At 36.6% G+C, this 20,663-nt stretch overlaps 2 protein-coding genes across 2 annotated transcripts; one reads left to right on the top strand and one right to left on the bottom strand.

Annotated features, from left to right (window-relative positions):
* Positions 1–2,365: 2,365 nt before the first annotated feature.
* On the bottom strand, positions 2,366–11,164 carry ca7 (carbonic anhydrase VII). The gene is made up of 7 exons (XM_034680434.1): positions 11,003–11,164; positions 10,220–10,417; positions 8,074–8,192; positions 6,870–6,965; positions 6,671–6,733; positions 6,419–6,574; positions 2,366–3,636 (listed from the first exon to the last, which is right to left on the bottom strand). The coding sequence occupies exons 1-7, from the start codon at positions 11,037–11,039 to the stop codon at positions 3,517–3,519; spliced, it is 789 nt and encodes a 262-aa protein (XP_034536325.1). The 5' UTR covers positions 11,040–11,164; the 3' UTR covers positions 2,366–3,516.
* Positions 11,165–12,717: 1,553 nt separating this feature from the next.
* nae1 (nedd8 activating enzyme E1 subunit 1) lies at positions 12,718–19,975 on the top strand. Its single transcript, XM_034680717.1, has 20 exons — positions 12,718–12,850; positions 13,246–13,349; positions 13,427–13,487; positions 13,576–13,606; positions 13,725–13,796; positions 14,763–14,842; positions 14,955–15,064; positions 15,658–15,767; positions 15,877–15,939; positions 16,015–16,078; positions 16,179–16,270; positions 16,359–16,418; positions 17,039–17,172; positions 17,291–17,366; positions 17,864–17,903; positions 18,526–18,612; positions 18,725–18,817; positions 19,067–19,181; positions 19,266–19,315; positions 19,397–19,975. Exons 1-20 carry the CDS (start codon positions 12,801–12,803, stop codon positions 19,504–19,506), a joined length of 1,602 nt encoding a protein of 533 aa, XP_034536608.1. The 5' UTR covers positions 12,718–12,800; the 3' UTR covers positions 19,507–19,975.
* The last annotated feature ends 688 nt before the right edge of the window (positions 19,976–20,663 follow it).

Raw genomic sequence — 20,663 nt, forward strand, 5'->3', positions numbered from 1 at the left:
GGCAGACAAAGGCAAGGTCAAGTGTTACTGATAACACAAAACCAAACAAAAGAAATGTGCTGCTTTGCTGGATGAGAGATGATTCTGCTGAAGTCAACCTTTTAAAATAAATTACATCGTCTCCACGTGGAGCCATTAACACAAGTGATGAAGATGTTGTCGCCCTTGGTTCATTTCTCCTTTCCGAATTCATCTTTGTGTCTGGTCAAAAAAGTAAACCAAGGTTGTCGTGCGTGTGATACAAGAGAAGGTAGATGCTGCCACCTACAGGGAGATGTGTGTACATGTCATAAAAACAACACTCAAACAAAGGTAGTTACTGTATGTTATGTTAGTGAGGGGCTTTAAATGATAAAATGTCAGCTCGAAAAAAAAAGTAATATTCAGCAAAAATGTAGAAACATTTCAGTGGAGCCAGTTATTGTCTAATCTAAAGTGCAAACAAGCAAATAGTGTCTTTAACCATTTAGAACCATTTAGAAACCTCATCAAACTACTAAAAGTATTTGTGAATGCATGATCTGGGTTTATGAAGTCTGTAAATTTACCTCACATGTGCCATCTGCTGGACAAATATTATAGCCATCTGATGAGGTATGAGAGCTGAATAAATGTACACGTTTTCTAATGAATACAATTTATTATCAGGACAAACAACTTGAGATGTATCATCACGTTTTCGAGGGGGTTCTAAACAGACTATAACAAATAGAGAACAGTGCAATACAAGATAAATATACAACAAAACACTGATAATTCAGAGAACCACAGAGGGGTGTTGGTACAACAATTGACTGTAAATGAGAAAAAAAATTATAAAATAAAAGAGCAATGATTACTCTAAAAAAAAGAATAAATACAAATAAAATAAATAATAATAATAGTGAGGGGGTATTAAATTATAAATGAATAAAGGAACACTGAAGGCTTCACTGAAAACACTGGAGCTGTTTCCTGGATATACGAGTATGTGTTTGTTATGAAACAATACCTGTAATGAAAGAAACAATGAGTAAATGATGAGGAACACTTTCTTATTAAAAAAAAAAAAAAGAATATACAATTTCCAATCTGATAAATCTGCAGAATGGAGTCAGAGAATAAACACTGGGATGTTTGTTTGGGGATCTGTTGATCGTCTCTTGGAGATCAGGGAGGAGTCTGATATGGTAGAATGGTTATATGTATAAAATAACTATAATCTGTTAATTTGTTTGGACATGGGTTCTTATTGATAAGATGATGCTCTGTTTAAAGATTGAACATGTCATAAAACCTCAGACAGAAGCACATTATTGAGCCAGCAGGTTGTCCAGACATTAATCTATTAATGACAGCTTCACCGATCAGCGCTTATGACTGTACTGCCTCATTGATAATGTCACTGTAAACACTCTTAGGACCAAATAAAACTCATTCAATGAAAACATTAGGTAAATAATTGACTGATCTCAGTCCATGTTCTTTCTCTCTTTCCTTCAGTGCTTCAGGCTACAACCTGGCTACTAATTACCTCCAACACAGTGTTACTGTTTCTGATCGGTGAGTGTGAGTTTAAACATTTGCTTGAACGCCTCCTCTGTTAAAAGCAAATCATCGATATCAGGTACAAGGTTCAATCAAAGGACCTTTTATAAAATAAAGGTGGGAAGATAAAATATCAACTTCAGTTAATGGATGACAATTTATGCTCTGACTCTGCTGCCATTAGCCTTCTGTTACCCATTTCAAAAATTTTGTAACAATGCCTAATGAAATAAAGAGACCATCAGAATCAGAGTCAGAAATGCTTTATTTATAGAGCAGAGCAGAACAGAACATCCATATTATTAAATACTGACTTTTATTGAATTTATTATATATGATAACTTATCTTTATTTATTTTTAATTAATTATATATTAAATTTATTTATGTTTATTATTTTTCTGGTATTTATCTGATTTTATTTGATTGATTTTACTGCAGGGATTTTATTTTGTTTCTGATATTTACCTGATTTAATTTAATTGTAATGATTTTAAAATAGTTTTCCTATATTTATCTAATTGTATGTTATTGATTTTATTGTAATTATTTTACATGTTATTATATCTCTCTGACTTCATTTTATTGATTTTTATTATAATGGGTTTTTTTGTGATATTTATCTTTCATTTAATTGATTTCTTGTAGTGATTTTGTTTTTAATTATTTCATATTACTTTCCTCTGTCTTGTTTTAGTCTTGTATCATTTTACCTGTTGCTGTTGTTTTCTGTCTTTCTGTTCTTTCTTGAAGCACTTTGAGCTGCATGCTTGAATGTATGAAAGGTGCTTTAAAAATAAAAATGAGTTGAGTAGTTCTGTTTATGTAGAAAAAAAAAATCAAGGTCATTCAGAGTTTTATTTTAGTCAGCAAACATGATTTTGAATGCATTACAAAAATATTCAAACCAGCTGTAAATTTCATTTTTTTCTGTGTTTTTTTTCACATCAACAGCATAAAACAATCATGAGTGCCACTCATCGCATGTACGGTTTGTTGAAAGGGAACTTTGGAGCTGCCATTCCTTTGAATTAGTGAAATCCAAGTCTAGAGAAAGGATTAACATTGCATAAATTTGCCATAACTCCCTCATGTGAAACAATGGGGCCTCTGTAAGGTGTTTGCATATGTGGCTGTTTTTCTCAGAAGTGCAGATTCAGAGGTGAATGTTATTAACATTGTGCTTTACCTTCTGCATGAAATAACACCATCAAAGAAATGTGACACTTGAGGCAGTATGCAGCTATGTGAAATATTGGTTTCACTAGACTCAAGCAAGGGCTACTAGAGTTTAGAAAGTCCAACATGAGACAGAATTGTGACCACAAGTTTTTGTTCAACTGTGACGGCAAGCCAGAAATAATAAATCACTCTCGTGTCTGTTGAGCACTAAAAAGGACCTGAGACTTTCATGCTCTCTGTCAAGGCCGACGAGAGCAGTAAGAGCTAATGCAGCACTAATCCAATCCCACCTCCAGTTGGTATTGTCGGACTGAAAGGGATCAATGGACACAAGCACTGGGAATCCACCAGCAATAGACCGGATCAACGAGGGATCAGTCTGGATCAGGAAGGGAGGCTGAGGCTGTGAATCTGCAGACGGCGACAGACTTCACTGCAGATGGTTACATAGATTCACCCCTTATAAACGCTTGTTGATACAGTACAGATCCAAGCTCATTGATATGTAGCTTGTAACAGTGATAATCATCGTAATGGCATTAATAAACTTAAGTATAAATAATGTATATCCCTTTTTAATATTCCCTAAATCATTCAGATACTGACCCTCTCTCTCTGCATCATTGAAGCTTCTGACTGCAGAGAGAAACATCTCAGTGTGCCGACAGCGTACAGTTACAATCAGACATCCTCAGGACAAGCTACTGTGAGGTAAAAAATAAAAAGTACACTCGATTTAATGCATTCACTGCTGTCTAAAAGAGCTCTTGTTGTTCTTCTCCGTGACTTCAGATCTCTTGAGGTCACATTAATTGGAGGAGCGGACTTTCCTGCCTTTGAGAGGCTGGGGAGGCCTGAAGTTGTTTTCCATGCGCATCCTCTGATCCTCTTCCTCTCCAGTGAACAGGAGCATTCGAAACTTGCCTAGCTGCAGCAAGAGAGAGAAAGAAAGATGATTAACTTGATACTTTTTCAAATGTAATTGATTTTATTTGAGTTATTTTTGTTAAACAGGTTCAGGGGTGCATGAATTGCTCCACATTGGTTTCTATAAGCCTGTAAAAGGATGAGACCAGCTTTTACAAGACCAATGAAAAGACATCCTAATCTCTGCATTAGTTCCTCGAAGGTCTATGAAGCATCTTTCATAACAGAAGAATTTGAAGTGGACTACTTTGAGCAGCAGTTTGTGCACTGAAGAGTATTTATAGCAGCAGAACAGTGTATGCAGGATTAGCCATGTTCTTTATAATGAAGATACACGTCTTCCAGGGCAGTTGTGTGACTCACTAATGTTCTATCTGAAGTATCTTATTTCATTTGTATTTTATTCTATTTCTAGTATTTCTACATTTTATTTTGGTGATTTTATTTCTCTGATTTTTTTTCTGAAATGTATCTGGTTTTATTGTATTGATTTTAATGTAATGATTTTATTTTATTTTACTGATATTTCTCTGATTGTATTTTTTTTTTTTTATTTGTTTAAATTTCGTTTTATTGATTTTTTGTAGCTAATAACGAATTTAAGCAGCTTTGGGATGGTCACACATTTCAAGTAGGATAAAATTTAGGAGTCTTATATCAAACATGAACAAAACCTAAACAGGATCCACACAACTGAACCTCTTTTTGCTCGGTCTCCCTTTAGCTCTATTTCTATCAGAAGGGAAGTGAAAAACAAAATAATACCCTGTTACCCTGCTGGGTCCCCATGCAAGCATTTCTCAATTAAAGCCCTGAACCCGTCCAGCCATCCATCCATCCATCAGGATAATCAGCTGGAGGGGATCAAAGGCTTGAATTCTGGAGTCCTAGGTTGTGGGGCCACTTGCCTAGCGGACACTTCACCCCTAACTATGCCAAAAACGTGGGTTTAAAGACAGATTGTTCCTGACTACACTCGAGGGGCCGCCGTCATTAGAACTCCTCATTCCTCATGTACAGTACTGGAGTTAAAAATGGAGACTAGAAAAGATCAACAAAGAGTAAGAGTATAATCCAGAGGCCGGCAACAGTCTCCACAGGGCCGGCTCACAGGGGGACCTTGAAGGCATGTGCTGCACACATCCAGTTAGTCTGCTTAACTTGTCAACAACCTGGAGTTATCAGACGTAAACTTTCTGATTCAATTCAGAGCGGTGGATAAAAACAAGTCCACACTACACACAGCATCCCTCATGGATGGTGCTCACCCTCGCCCTCGCTCTCGCTCTGTTGTCTAAATATAGCATCACGTTATATTTATGGATACGCCACAGCACAGAGGTAAACCCCACAAGCACCCGCCTCCACAACAGCTCAAACTCGGCATACTGATCCAGTGATGCTGAACTTGAGTTTGACAACAAAGCTGGCAGTGGATCCTTGGAGCCTGGCAGAGGATTGCCTGAGATTATGCAAGCCAGGAAGCAGGGGTGTCACGACTGACTGATCAGCTGCAGCATCGATGCCTCACAGGCCTCTCACTTACTGATGCATCTCACAATATCTGCCTCCATGTGCAACTGTGTAGGTTTATATTATTCGAGTCATAGAAGTCATTTCTGTATATTTTGAGAAATCATCATATTCAAGATATGAGGAATATTGATGCAGATCATTAAATAGAACAGATACATGAAGGGAATTGATCTAAAATTAGAAATGAACAGTCAAGATTAATTTAAAATCTAATGCCAGTCTTGTTTAAAATCATTATTTTAGTAAAGAAAAACAAAGAGTTAGTGTGAGAGGTGTTATTTACTACTGGCTTGTAGCCAATATAACCGTTTTTAATGACTGTGCAGCTGACCTAGAATAATAAGTGCTGCAGAGATAAGAGCTTTCATGTTGTGTAATCTTGTTGACTGTAAATGTCCCATCTGAAACTGCAGGAAAATTCATTAAAAACTCACTTTAAGATGATGTAACTAAGAGACACAATTTTTAATACATCAATCAATCAGATTTATATAGCACCAAATCACAACAAATGTTATCTTCACTCTTTCCAAACAGAGCAAGACTAGACTGTAATCTGTGTTCTATTATTAATAAAGACCCAACATCAAGACAGGAGAAGATTCAGTCCCATCTTACAGACAGGACTCAGTCTGATCTCATCTTAATCCACCATGAGCAGAGCACTTTGCAGCATTTAGCAAGTTACAGTTGCAAGGACAAACTTCCTTTAACAGGCAGAAACCTCCAGCAGGACCAGAACTCATGTTAGACACGCATCTGCTGAGACCGAGTTGTGGTTGTAAAGAGGGATAGAGGGAGATGGGACTCCAGAAAGGTCTATGTTTAGTAACTTAAGTGGGACAGGAAGAGTTAAAGTAAGTGACAGGCAGAGAGAGGTGAGAGATAGGATCCTAGTGTGTCAGTTTCCCCGCAGTCCAAGCCTATAGCAGCATAACAAAGAGCTGGTCCAAGCCTGAATCAGCTCTAAGATTTATCAAAAAGCAAAGTTTGTAGCCTACTCTTAAAAGTAGAGAGGGTGTCTGCTTCATGGACCCTGACTGGTTGATGATTCCAAAGGAGAGGTGCCTGATAACTGAAGGCTCGACCCCCCATACTTTAATCTTAATATACATTGACAGTTGCAAGCTGCATTTTGCTAATTTAGCATTTAGCAAGTTACAGGACAAACTTCCTTTAACAGGTAGAAACCTCGACCAGAACCAGACTCATGTTAGAGGTCATAGAAACATGTTCGGAACACATACCTGTTTTTCAGACACTGTGATTGGCTCCTTCAGGACGATCCAGGTGACACTCTCATGCAGGGGGGGCGTGGTCAGCGATCCCGGGTAGGTCCAGTAGTGGAGACTGCTGGGTAGGAGGCACTTTGGGTTGAAGCCTTTAAAGTCTGTGACACTCGCCTGAGACGTAAACACAAAGTTAACAGTTTTCACATTGCTGGTATCAGAGCATCAAACCCTATCAAGATACGATTCAGCAACAATCATAACACCGACCTTATACTTCACCATGTAGAGCGCGTCTGTTATCGTGTGGAGCCATCTGTGGTCGTCCCCTGTCTTGGGTAAAATGATGCCAACGGTTTAAAACAACAAGTACAGACACGGTGATTCTGACTCTACCTCTGTTCAGGCATGCAGACTTAAAAACTGGAGATTAAAACATTGGGATAAAAAAAACATGATTACATCTTACCTCTAAGAAGATACCCAGGACAGCGAGACCATCGGGAGCCGTTACCGCCTCCCCAAACGACTTGTACTTGATGGCATTCCAGTGAACTAAATGAAGCTGGAGGGGGAATAAGAAGGAAGATAGAAGGACAATAAAAGTATTATAGAGTCACAGATGTCTCTGATAAAGGTTTGATGCAGAAACATTGAGTAGTAGGGGCTTGTTTTAAGGCCTGTGTGACGATACTGTACTCATCTCAATTCATTGTTATGCATGTTGCACCTTTAAAAAGCTCAAGCATGCAGCCCATAAGGGATTCACAAAAGAACAGAGACAGAAAACAACATAAATTGGTAAATTGGAAAGGAAAGTAATATAAAATACTTCAAAATTTTAATTATGACGATCAACTCAATAAAATAAAATCAGATAAATACCAGAAAAATAAACCAATATAAATATAACAAGATAAGAATAAAATAAAATAAAATAAAATAAAAGATGAAAATAAAATAAATAAAATGAATAAAATAAATAAAATAAATAAAATAAATAAAATAAATAAAATAAATAAAATAAATAAAATAAATAAAATAAAAAATAAATACAATAAAAATAAAATAAAATAAAATAAAATTAAGTTAAGTTACGTTGAGTTAAGTTCAGTTACGGTAAGTTAAGTTAAGTTAAGTTAAATTTAATTAAATTTAATTTAAAGTAAAATTAAATTAAAACAGGCACTTCAATTGTTTAAAAAAAGTGCTTTGGAGTTTTTCTTGTGCTCTATTAAATTAAATTGAGCAATGGATAACACAATTCGCTTGCAGCGGTGTACTAGTAAGATAACCCTGAGTCAGTTTTTTCTGCCTGAGTATATCTATCGATCAAGCTTTATTCATATAGGACCTTTCATACAATTTAAAGTGTAATTCAAAGTGCTTTAAACAAGAAAAAAGTAGAAGTTAAATAATGGCAGGATATATTAAAAAACAAAAATGGATTTTAAAGTAGAGACTATGTTATCTATAGTCAATAGGTTTCTTATTGCATTAAAGATGAAAAACAGGTAACTATTAGCATGATGGTCCTATTTTAGCTGAATTTCAAATCTTAACATTTTATCTAATACATCTGTCCTCACACCTTAGAAAATAAATGGGTTGTGCAGTGTGTGGTAATTATACACACAAACACACCGTGTTGTATTCAGATGTCAGACACTGACCTCAGATGCATAGCTATTTCCTGCAACAGTGTGCTCAGAGCCGTGGCAGCCCTTTCCCCCCCAGTGGAAGTGGAACTGTTTCAGTCTGTAAGGGTTGTCAAGAGGGCCTCCCCGGATCACTGCAGGAGAGGAGAGAAAATGTACTAAATAAATAAATAAAAGACCCAGTTTTCACACACTAACACTCTTCTCTCTGTGGGTGTCAGACAAACTGCTTTCCAACAAACGCTGCCCAGAGCATCCGCCACAGGATGAGTCAACCTGGTAACACCCAGCAGATTACATTTCTCTGTAAAAGCAGGGACATGATCTGACGCTCTAACAGTCAGACGCTCTGATTTACCATCAAATCTATCATTACAGTCTGTGGCAGAGGCTTTGGTTTAAGACACAAATAACCATTCCTCTGCTAAATAAAGTGCAAGTAAAGCTACTTTTGGGATGGTTTACATTCCACTTAAGTTCATCAGGCTGACGAGGGTTAACAGAAACTTTAATGTAAATCACAACCGCTAGATATTCAGGAAAGCACGGAGACTCCAGTTGGCCCTGCTGGGGTTTGGACACCAGTGTGGTCTGATTGTAATTCATTGTGATGCTGCTGACATCCTTCTGACAAACAGGCCCCTCCAGTAAAGGTCAGATCAGCGAGGCATGACAGGCAAAAAGAGGAGAACACTTATCTTTTTCATCTTACGGTACAGATGTGGGACAGTTGCATGAGCAATGTGATCTCTTTAAATAAGAATAATCATATTATCAATGAGGGGATTAGTGTGTAACCACTCGTATCTAGTGTACAGATGTTTGTCAATTCAATTAAAGCCTCCCTTTAAAAAGATCAATTAAATTGCATGAACAGCTCAGTTTCATTACCTTCACATGAAACAGCTCAGTGAATTAGACCTCCTGTTCTGCACACAATACATCAAAAACTCCAAAAGAGGCTTAAAAAAGAATGGAAGGGGGGTAACATACATACAAGTCTGGCCATGTTGGGGGCTGCAGCTAAATATGCAAAAATAATAGCTGGTGCTCTGAGGGCTAGCCTGCAGGCCTTGCTCTACTAGGTTTGACTCAGCGTTAAATTTAAGTGCTACTTTTGAGTGTGAGAGCTTTCAAATGATGGATGTTCCCAGACTGAACATGCAAAACCCTCCTTCAAAAAATCTTTTTTATAATAATGCACATATTTCTGTAAAGTTGATTCACTTCAAAATGTAAATCATGTTGGTCCACTGGAGAGGGAGGGACTTCTCCTCTCTAATGTCCTGTAATAGACTGGTATCACCTTGAATTTCCTGGATTGCAAACCTCTCTTATATTGATTAAACATATTCAGATTATTCTCACCTTCTTGCCCAAATAACTGTCACGCAGAGATCTGTCACGTGTGAATATGTGCATGTGTACACCCAAACCAAGCAGCACGTGGCACGCTGACAGCAGCAGGTTTAGGGGATTTGGGCACCTTGCTTGAACCACGGAGAAATTCTGAGGAAGTGCATTAGCGTAATCATAAAGATCTCCTCTCTCATTAATTACTTTCAATGATAGCCACATGCTATCTCTGTGAAAACGGTCTGACACAAACAGCCCCATATTTCTGAGCTTTTCATTCATGGTAATGATAGAGTGGTTAAACCGGATCCACCCAATGATAAAAGCGAATATGGTGATGATAACAATTTAGATCACCTTGGGTTATTATATTTCTGTCCGGCAGACAGATACTCATTACGTTAACTGCTGGCTTCACTTCCTCGCAGCATAAACAGCGGCTTATTTGTAACCTTTGATTATGGTCAGTTATGCAGATGGTTTGCACTTTCTAAAAATCAAGGTAATAGCACCTTCCAGGAGCGTGTTTACTGAAAATAAACGTTCAGACATATTTAGACTGCATGTGGGCGATGAAGAGATATCAGAGCTCAAATTACCCACGAACTGTGACCTTAGTCAGGAAGAGCTAGATGGACAATAATCATTAAAATAAATCCACACATACATCATATCCTATCACTGCTCATCCATGTCACATTTCTGATGCTTTTCCTTTCATGTTATCCACACTTAATGTGACATTTATGGAGATCATATGTGATATGTGATTGACTTGTTGGTGTTAAGACTTTGTGTTTCTCACCAGAACGGTCATCAGTGTCATCAAACTCCACAACAACAGAGTGTCCGTTGTTGCAGATGTTGAGAGAGGTGCAGTGATCGTAGTTTAGGACGACTGGGCCCAGGCTGGAGTCATGGGAAGCCTGCTGAGGGACGATGTCAATGGGAGACTGGCGGTCCCCCTCGGCCACAGGGAAGTTTTTGTGCCATATGGATGGACCTGATCATATTAAGAGACACATCACACAAACAGAGCATTAAAGTTCCAATACTGAAATGCCTTTGCCTCTAATTTAAAAGGCTGAGGGTCACATTTATGTCAAACAAAAACTAACAAAAAATAGTGATTCTACAGGGTCAAAATATTCAATTCTTATAAAGCACAACTGTGAAGTAATATTTTATTCAATGAGACAGCCAAATCAGTTCAAAGGATTTAAAAACATATTTTCTGGTGGGACACTCAGGTTAAAAATGAGGACCTGTATAAATCAGATTGTCTTTAAATGAGCACAAACTAAATCTCAGCGCAGCACTGATGCACAATGCAATGTCCCTGTCTTTAGTGACCGTGGTAAATCGAATGAAAAGTCAGCTTAAGTTTACAGCAGTCATCCCTTTACGCGTGCAGCTAATCTCGCATTAAGAGCGTCACTCCTCCGCGTAACTCCCCCGGGATCAAACACGCAATGCCCTCAGCAGAACGAATAATACTCATTTTATTCAGAACAGAGGGTTAATTGTCTCCACTAGAGATGGGAAACGGGTTAGGACTCTGCCTGTATCTGATGCTGGAAGATCTTACCGTCATCTTTTCCGTATCCCCAGTGTTTCCCTGTCATTGTCCTTGTTAATGGATTTACGCCTGACCAAGCTCCCGGTGTTTGACTCCAGCACTCCGGTGCGCACGTGGAGGACGGACACAGACATCGGCCGGTGTAGCTATTGATGAAGTTTATGAAGTGGCTGAAGGGGAAGGGCAATCCTCTGCTTCTTGGCACGCCCCCCAGCACGCCCACACGCGCGCGTACACGCACACAGTCCACCTGTCTGAGATTTTTTAAAAGGCTTATCCTGTCTAATGTAACTGCAGCAGCTCAATGCTGGAATGAAGGAGTTAGTGCTACAGTCTGTATGCATTTTATACCACTAGATGCCTTCTTCTGAAATGGTGTTGATATGTTTCACGAGGAGCTGTAGCCAATATTAGGAAATAAACATACAATAAATATAATAGTCTTTATTTATTTATTTTTTAGCACTTTTTAAAACTGTATTACAAAGTGCTTTGCAAATAATAAAGAAACTAAAAGACAATAAAAGAGAAATGTGAGGAAGATAAATAAAAGGAAATACAACAATGTTGGAATTATAACTATCAAAAATCAGAAATTGAATATCAAACATATAAAAAACGGATTATATAAGTAGTAAATGTTAATATAAGGAAACAATATTATAAAAAATAATTAGAGAGAAAATAACCATTGCACACCACAGATTTGAAATTATTTACAATACATTCCAATACAAATGTAATGATCCTTATCCACTTTATTCTCCATTTCTTTATTCTAAATATTTTTTTTTTAGTTTAAACTTCACACTACAAACTACACTTTGTTTATTCTACTGATACAAATCAACACAACTCAACTTTATTTATATAGCACTTTTATACATACAAGCATGCAGCCAAAAGAACAAAGAAACAGAAAACAACAGAAATGGGTAAAATAAAAAAGACAATCATAGATAAAATACTTAAAAATAATTATAAAAGCAATACAATAAAATTAATAAAATAAGTAAGAGTTAAAAACATAATTTAAAATAAGTTAAAGTTCAAATGATCAAATAAATACAAGAAATAAATAGATAAATAAGAATAATGAATTTTGCTAAAGCAAGGATTATTATAATGCACTCGGTAGCTTTTTGATCTTTGTTATGATGTACAGTGTCTCTCACATTTCATGTCACTATGCTGTGTTATTGCTTCTTCAAGTCTTTCAGATTTTGGAATGATTAATTGATTGAAATAACATCGTTGACCATGTTTATTATCTAAATAAGTGCTAATTCATTGCCCATATGATACTGATTAAAAATATATATATATATATATATATATATATATATATAATTTATTGCTTTACATTTATTTTACTTACTATGACATAAAAATAAACATTAAATATTGAATATTCAAGTACAGAAATTATCATAATTAGTGCTGTTTTGCTGTTCACAATGAGCTCACTGTAATCTATAGCTCAACACATGTCTCAGAGAGAGAGAGAGAGGTACCCTCTTTATGTAATGACCCCTGCCTCTTGGAGTTGTACAGGCAGCTGCCACTGACACAGTTTTTATGTAGGCTATGGTCATGACATGTAATAGAATTTGGTCTATTACTTGTATCTTAATTTTTATCTAATTTAATAAAATCATAAATCATTTTTTGTTTATAGACATGAGAATCAGAGGAAAAAAATGTGTCGAAAGTGCGAAGCTAAATCTTAGCGCATGCGTCCTTGTGTCGAATCTGCCGATGCGGAAGTAAAAATGCATCTTTAGACGTCACTCATTGGAAAGCTACCATGGCAGCAACTAAAGCCTCCAAAGAGCAGAAATACGACAGGCAACTCAGGTAAATTAAATTAGTCACATATTCATACAGTTCCTCTATCCCCTTTCTTTCCGTCCTACTAATTTAAACCTAGATATGATGTAGCAGAAATACGAAGAGGTAGGAGTGTAAGGTTAGCTAGCGTTAGCTTGATGTATGTTATTGTAGCATTAGCTGTAAGGTTGATAGGATGGGTTTATATATTTCCGATTGATATGTGCTTGTGCACATCAACACACACAAAAAATGTTGCCTTCACATTTATATAGTTTTTGCTGTCAGCTTTAAAAAGATAAATGAATGACACTCAATGTTTTGCAGCTGCTGTATCACTAGCTACATAAGTTATGCTTTAGCAGTGGGAGGGACAAACTGTGACTACATGACAACATATGTGCATGTATGTGTTCTTACAGACTGTGGGGGGACCATGGCCAAGAAGCACTGGAGAATGCACACGTCTGTCTCGTCAACGCCACAGCTACTGGAACAGAGATCCTGAAGAACCTAGTGCTGCCAGGTGAGCAGGTGTTGCAGGGTGGTGTTAGTGAAGTTTCAGGAAAGCATCTGTCTTTATGTTTATAATCTCGTCCTCAGGTATTGGAGCATTCACCATAGTTGATGGACACACTGTTTCTGGAGAAGATGTTGGAAACAAGTAAGAAAATGTCCTTTTATGGCTTAAAATAATGTGTCAGTGCAACTTGTCTATTAACTAACACTTACTCTTGTATCTTCTCTTGCAGTTTTTTCCTCACCAACAACAGCATCGGAAAGGTATGGCAGGCAGAAGTAGACGAATGTTGTGCATTTAGTATTTCATTTTTTAAAATAAAAATATTAGCAAAAATCTGTGCACATTTGTAATCATGCTCAACCTAATGTGATGTTGCAGAACAGAGCACAGGCTGCGACTGAGCTGCTACAAGAGCTAAACAGTGACGTCTCTGGAAACTTTGTGGAAGAGGTCAGTATGGTTCAGCTTTGACACAATGCCACAGATGTTGTACTACATAATAATTATTATTATTATTAATAATACTACTAATAATAGTAATAATAAAGTGTATTTATATATAGTAGCACTTATCAAAACAGACGTTACGAAGTGCTTTACATCGTAAAAACCCCAACAATAATGAACAAAGCAAGACAATTTAAGAGGATCAACTTAAAGGAACAGCTGAGTAAAAGAGAACCTACAAAAAGCAATAAAAATAGTAAAACAAATCGAAAACTGTAAAACACATAAAAACAAGGAGTGAATTAAAGAAAACCATTAATAAAAATAAATTAAAAACACATATAGCATCATGGATAAAATACAATATCACAAGAAGGCCTTTCGATACAAATATGTCTTCAGACGTGATTTAAAAGAAGAGACTGATGCAGGTTTTCCACAGTCGTGGAGCCTGAACAGTAAACGCATGCTCATCTTTATTTTTAAAGTTTGAGATGGGAACTTTAAGGAGGTTCCTGCCTGAAGATCCGAGGCTGCGCCCGCGCTGGTAGGGTGACAGCAATTCACAAATATATTCTGGGGCCGACCTTGAAGTGCTTTAAAAGTAATCTTCTAAAAGCAAGGGCAGCCAGTGTTAGGTCATTAAAACATGAGTCATGTGCTCTCTCTTCTTAGTTTTTGTTAAAAAATACTTAAGCAAGATGTAAAAACACAGAAGCATTTAACTTTTTCATCACATGGTCAATACCCGCTTTGCACAAAATATATTGAAGCAGTTTCAAACACTTTGCAAGGATGTGAAGGAAGGCCCTGAGAAATTCAGCACATGTGTAAGGATGGTTACATTTCAGCATGTAGTAGTAGTAGTAGGCCTATTAGAAATGTTACATGCATTGTTGACATATAGCTGTATTGATCAGTGTTGTGGCCCTTATAATAACAGAGTTCCTTTTTCTCTGTCTTCTGCAGAGTCCTGACAAGCTCATGGACAACGATCCAGAGTTTTTCCACAGGTTTACTATAGTCATTGGTGTCCAGTTGCCAGAAAGGTACTCCATCTCTTCTCACACTTTCTCCACAATATGATTTGCATATTTTGTTGCATTTAATGAATGATCTTCATTTGTTTTGTTTTCGTTCCTTTTCTGTGAATTTCAACAGCACATGTTTGAGGCTAGGCTCAGTTCTCTGGAGCGTCTCTGTTCCCTTCTTAGTCTGTAAATCCTACGGCCTGATCGGCGCCATGAGGCTGGTGGTGCAGGAGCATACAGGTTTGTTCAACTCAACTCAACTCATTTTATTTATACAGCACCTTTCATACATTCAAGCATGCAGCCCAAAGAGCCTCACAAAAGCACAGAGAGACAGGAAACAACAGCAATTGGTAAAATGATACAAGACTTAAACAAGATAGAGGATAGTGATATGAAATATCTAAAAATAGAATAATTAAAATAAAATCAGTTGAATAAAATCATTACGACAATATCGATAAAATAAAATATTATGTTAAAACAACAAAATTAAATCAAAGAATTATCAGAAAAATACAATAAAATAATTCAATTACATAAAATAAGATAGAATAAAAATACAAATTAAAGTGATGCTAAAACAATGGTCATTATTGGTAGTAATGATGGTAAGTTTCTCACAATGACCTGTGATTAGCTTTAGTTCTTATTGTAACATTTATACAAACAATTCAACTTTCAATCGTAACCTATGCCTTGGTATTCTGCGTGCTTGTGTAATGTTTCAGTTGAATATGAACTTTGGAGCTGCAATTACAGTCAAGTGATAAATAACTTGTCACAAAGAGCCTAAAGAAATAACATGACACTTCTTTTACATTCCTCTTCAGTGATTGAATCTCATCCTGACAACGCCTTGGAGGACCTGAGGTTAGACCAGCCTTTTGCAGAGCTCAAGAACCACGTTCAGACCTATGACCTTGGCAGCATGGACAAGAAGGTGTGTACTTTGAAGTCTGCAAACTTTATGGATGCACATTATTTACACCTAAAGTAGATGGCTTTGAATAACTGATAGAACCATTTGCCACTCTTTGTTTAATCTGTAGAATCACAGTCACACGCCGTGGATCATCGTTGTTGCTAAATACCTGGAGAAGTGGCTCAGTGAGGTACATTTACATTCCATCTTACATTACTGTTCTTATATGTGTGGTTGTATCTGACTCTGCTTTATTCTTTTTTAGCACAACTGTCAGCCGCCAAAAAACTACAAAGAGAAAGAGGCCTTCAGACAGCTCATTAGAGAAGGTATCAATTGACCTCTTGATTGCGTTTGCCAGGAAGTTTAGAATCCTTGCTTTACAACTCAGACTCAGCTGTGATTGATTCTTGTCTCGTCTTCCTTCAGGGATTCTAAAAAATGAGAACGGCGTCCCAGAAGACGAAGAAAACTTTGAGGAAGCTATTAAGAATGTCAATACTGCTTTAAATCCAACGAAGGTGCCAGATCTCAGAAACTCCAAACAACAGTCAATTTGTTCCCTTCATTCTCATCATTAACGGTTTTTAATGTCTCCTTTTCCTGCAGGTTCCTAGTGCTGTTGAAGACCTGTTTAATAGTGAGCAGTGTAACAACATCACATCACAGGTTGGACTCTTTTTCTTCACAGCTAGACAACTATTGAAGAATACACATATTTAATTTGATAGTTTGAGATAAGTATTCATTTATATAACGTGCCGACACATACGTTAAGATCCTTAGGCAGACGCTTAGTGTGTGTTCCAAATGTAAAAATGCAAACAAAAGGTGACAGGGAGTTTACAGTGAGGGGTTCGACACTCTTGAAAGATCTGCCTGAGGAGATCAAATCTGCTGCGTCAGTGAACTCTTTTAAATCCCCTCTTAAAACATACTTTTATCCCAGAGCCATTACTGATTTTACCTGAACTTTTTTTGCTTTTACTTAAGTTGAACTGTTTTCAAATATATATATTAAAAGAATTGTAAGAATTGTAGAATTGTAAGAATTTTGTCTTTTAAAATATGTTTTATTTATTGATCTTGCCTATTGTGATTTTATGACCTGCTTGTTTCAGCCCATGTAAAGCACTTTGTAACCTGTTTTTTGAAAAGTTCTCTATAAAGAAAATGTTTTTTTTTTAAATATTTATTATTATTATTATTATTATTATTATTATTATTATTATTATTATTATTATTGTTCATTATTTTAAACTCTGACATTCATTCTGTGTGTTTCCCAGACTTCGCCCTTCTGGGTGATGCTGCGAGCTGTCAAGGAGTTTGTTCTCAGTGAAGGCCATGGAAGCCTACCTGTACGAGGATCCATCCCAGACATGATCGCAGACTCTCAGAAGTTTATCAACCTTCAAAATGTGTAAGCGTTGAATGTGTGAATGCTAGTTAGTTGTAAAGGAACTTGAAGTGATCAGTATGACTGCACTTGTTGTGCATGATTTTAAAGTGCTGGTGTTAATTTTTGTGCTCTTTCCCAGTTACAGGGAGAAGGCCATGCAGGACGCAGAAGCTGTTTCTAAGCACGTAGATTCTCTATTGCAGTCTGTTGGAAAGGTATGTTTGAAAGTCATGTACCCATTATGTGAGAGCATTCAAACCAGATTTAGGGTTTAATTATTTCAAGTCAAATAACAGATTGGACAGGTTAGACTAAACAACTGGATACTCTCATCTCTCTAGAAAGGTAGATGTGTCTTGGCTGGATAGGATAAGCTCTAAATTTGATGTATCCCAGCAGGCACTTAAAAGAAGATACAACAACATTGCTGCTATTGCAAGTATTGAGGACTCAAATCAAGCTTCCTCTTGTGATTTGTGTTGCTCTTAATATACTTCCACAAAAATGAAGAATCAGCTAAAAGAACAAAACAACATAGTTAATCTGAGTTCACGAAAAACACATTTTAAGTGATTAGATTGTAAAGGTGCATTTTAAGATCTCATAATTAGATTTTTTGTATCCTCCTTTGCCATCAGTTGTCAGAAACAGTGTTACTTAAAATGCATTTTAAAAGTGAATCTCAAAAACTTTACTTCTTCATTTCCACAAGCCGCCGGAGAGCATCTCTGAAAAGGACATCAAGCTGTTCTGTAAGTAACTTATTCTTCATCATCACCCCGTACCCTCAGATTATTAGAACTATTGGGTGTATTTACATGCTTATACATCTGATTAGTGTGAATGTGTATGTTGCGCAAACTGTGCAGGATGTATTTTAAATCACTCTCTGTATTAAGTTGCAGAGTTAAGGGTTTGTCACACCTCTTTAAATGCATTTCTCAAAAGTTATGAAGATCTCTTATTTTCTTTAAAAGGGGGCAGCTTTGAATTACACAGATCATAAAATGTGATGTGATTATCATGGATAATGATGAAAACATGCATTTAAGTGTGAAAGGATCACAGAGGATGTTCTGACACATTTATGTACAAGCATTACATTATAGAGGGCTAATGCATCCTGCAGAAATGCATGATAAATTGCTCAGATGAAGCGTCACTTGAAAGCACCGTGTCGATCGTGTGTCCTCTCTGACTTTAGAGAGAACACCTAAAATAGCAGCTGTGTGGATTTGTGATGCTTTCATGAAGTGTTCCCTTTACGCTATGCACAGTGTGACAGCAAATCAAGCATATTATAGTCTATTATTTGTGATGACTGTTGGTGTACCTTCATGAAGTTAATCCTTAACTGTTTGTTTTTTGGTCCAGGTAAGAACTCGTCCTTCCTGAGGGTGGTACGCTGCAGATCTCTAGCTGAAGAATATAGTGCGGATTCAGTCAATAAAGATGAAATCAGTAAGCTGAATGTCTCATGCCTTGTTTTTCTTGTGTTTGAGATAACTTGCAGAGTATTTTCTCTTCCCCTAAAGTCAACATACAACTTTTAACTATGCCATTGTGTCCTCAGCTTCATGCATGGACAATCCAGATAGTGAGATGGTCTTCTACCTCATGCTCCGGGCTGTGGATCGGTTCTATCAGCAGCATTCCCGCTACCCAGGTGTGTTGAAGTTTCTAAAGATCCCTCTTTTCTAGACTCAAATGTACCTGGTATGAAACCTTACAGATGTTTCTTGTGTTTGAAAGTTTGAGGTTTCTACAGAAGGGGGAGCTATTTAGTCATCCTAAAACCGTACCATCATGTTCCACTTAGTGTGTACAGAAGGAGTTGGTAGATTTCTACATGTGGACGCATGTTAGCTGCCAGTGTTTTAAAACACTCATGTTGAATGATGTCCTGTGTCTCCAGGAGTTTATAACTACCAGGTGGAGGAGGACATCAGCAAACTGAAGCTCTGTGTGAACAGCTTACTACAGGAGTACAGCCTTAATGTAAACATCAAAGACGACTACATCCACGAGTTGTAAGTTCTGCTCACTGTTGGCTGTAGTTCAAAGATCAAAATTCATTATTACTAACTTATTCTTCTTGCATGTGTGATCTGAAGCTGTCGATACGGAGCAGCAGAGCCGCACACAGTCGCTGCATTTTTGGGAGGTAATATTTGAGCATTCTTCAGGAGTAGATTCTGCTATTTTAAAACCACACGGTGCTAATCATGTCTAATTTTGGTTTCAGGGTCAGCTGCTCAAGAGGCCATCAAGATCATCAGCCACCAGTTTGTGCCATTCAGCAACACGTTCATTTACAACGCCATGTCACAGACGTCTGCCACCTTACAGCTGTAGATACGATGCAGTTATTGTTTCTGAGCTTGGTTATCAAAGGAAACACAGAAAGGTCAAAACAGGGAATCCCACCACAGATAAGCCTGAAGTGGAAACTGCACATTGGCTTTTTGAAGAAGGTACAAAATTACATTTTTATGTCACTGGATTGGATATTATCTGCAAAGGGAGGACATCAGGATCACACCCACACACCATTTTTACTGTTTTTCTTTGATGCTTACACTATCAATCAAAACTAAAACACTGAAACAAGCTTACTCAGAACTTTAATGTAGTATGTTCATCTTACAACACATTTATAGATGATATATTACAGCGTAGCATTACTTTGTATACTTTAGTCAAAACTGTTCTGATATTCAGTTTGCAACAAGGTGGAAGATTCATGGGGTGTAAATGTAAAAACTGCACTTGTTGTATGTAGTGTTGAATTTGTCATTTATTGCTATAAAAACATTCAAAAATATTACCTGGCTTTTTTATTTGAATGTGAAACAGAACTACATTGATTAATCACTGATGGTCCTCTAGTGTATTAACCACCATATATTTTAAAATATGCAATTAATTATTCTGATTTATTTAAGCCAAAAGTGTTATAATTCGCTGAATCCAGTTTTTTAAATGTGTAAGATCTTTGCTTAGTTCAAACTTTAATGACAGAAACTGAATATTTTAGAGGTTTTAGACCGAAACAAGACACTAAGGAATGTTATCTCAAAAGCTCTTCTTGATTTATGAAGAAAAAAATAAATGGATTGAGGGTTTTTTTTCATGTAAATGGTGAGCTCATATATTAAGTGCAAAGTTTGGAAATATATATATATATATATTTACTGTATATATGTGTATATCAGTAAATCAAGCTTCATTGATAGAGAACCTTTCAGTCAAATCAAATGCAGTTCAATGAGCTTTACAGTAATTGAAAAAATTTAAATAAAATATATAATGATTTTACATAAAACATAAATGGGCTTAGAAGTAGAGACTAATGAACAGCAATTCAATAAAATATATATAAATAAACTACAGAGAGAAAATAATAAGAAATAAGTAAATAAACTAGTTTAGACAATAAAAAAGTAAGAATAAAACTCTAAGATAAATAAAAACAATAAATATAGCAAAACAAATTAATAATTAAATAACAA

The sequence above is a fragment of the Notolabrus celidotus genome, chromosome 3 (genome assembly GCF_009762535.1).
Source record: "Notolabrus celidotus isolate fNotCel1 chromosome 3, fNotCel1.pri, whole genome shotgun sequence".
NCBI lineage: Eukaryota > Metazoa > Chordata > Actinopteri > Labriformes > Labridae > Notolabrus > Notolabrus celidotus.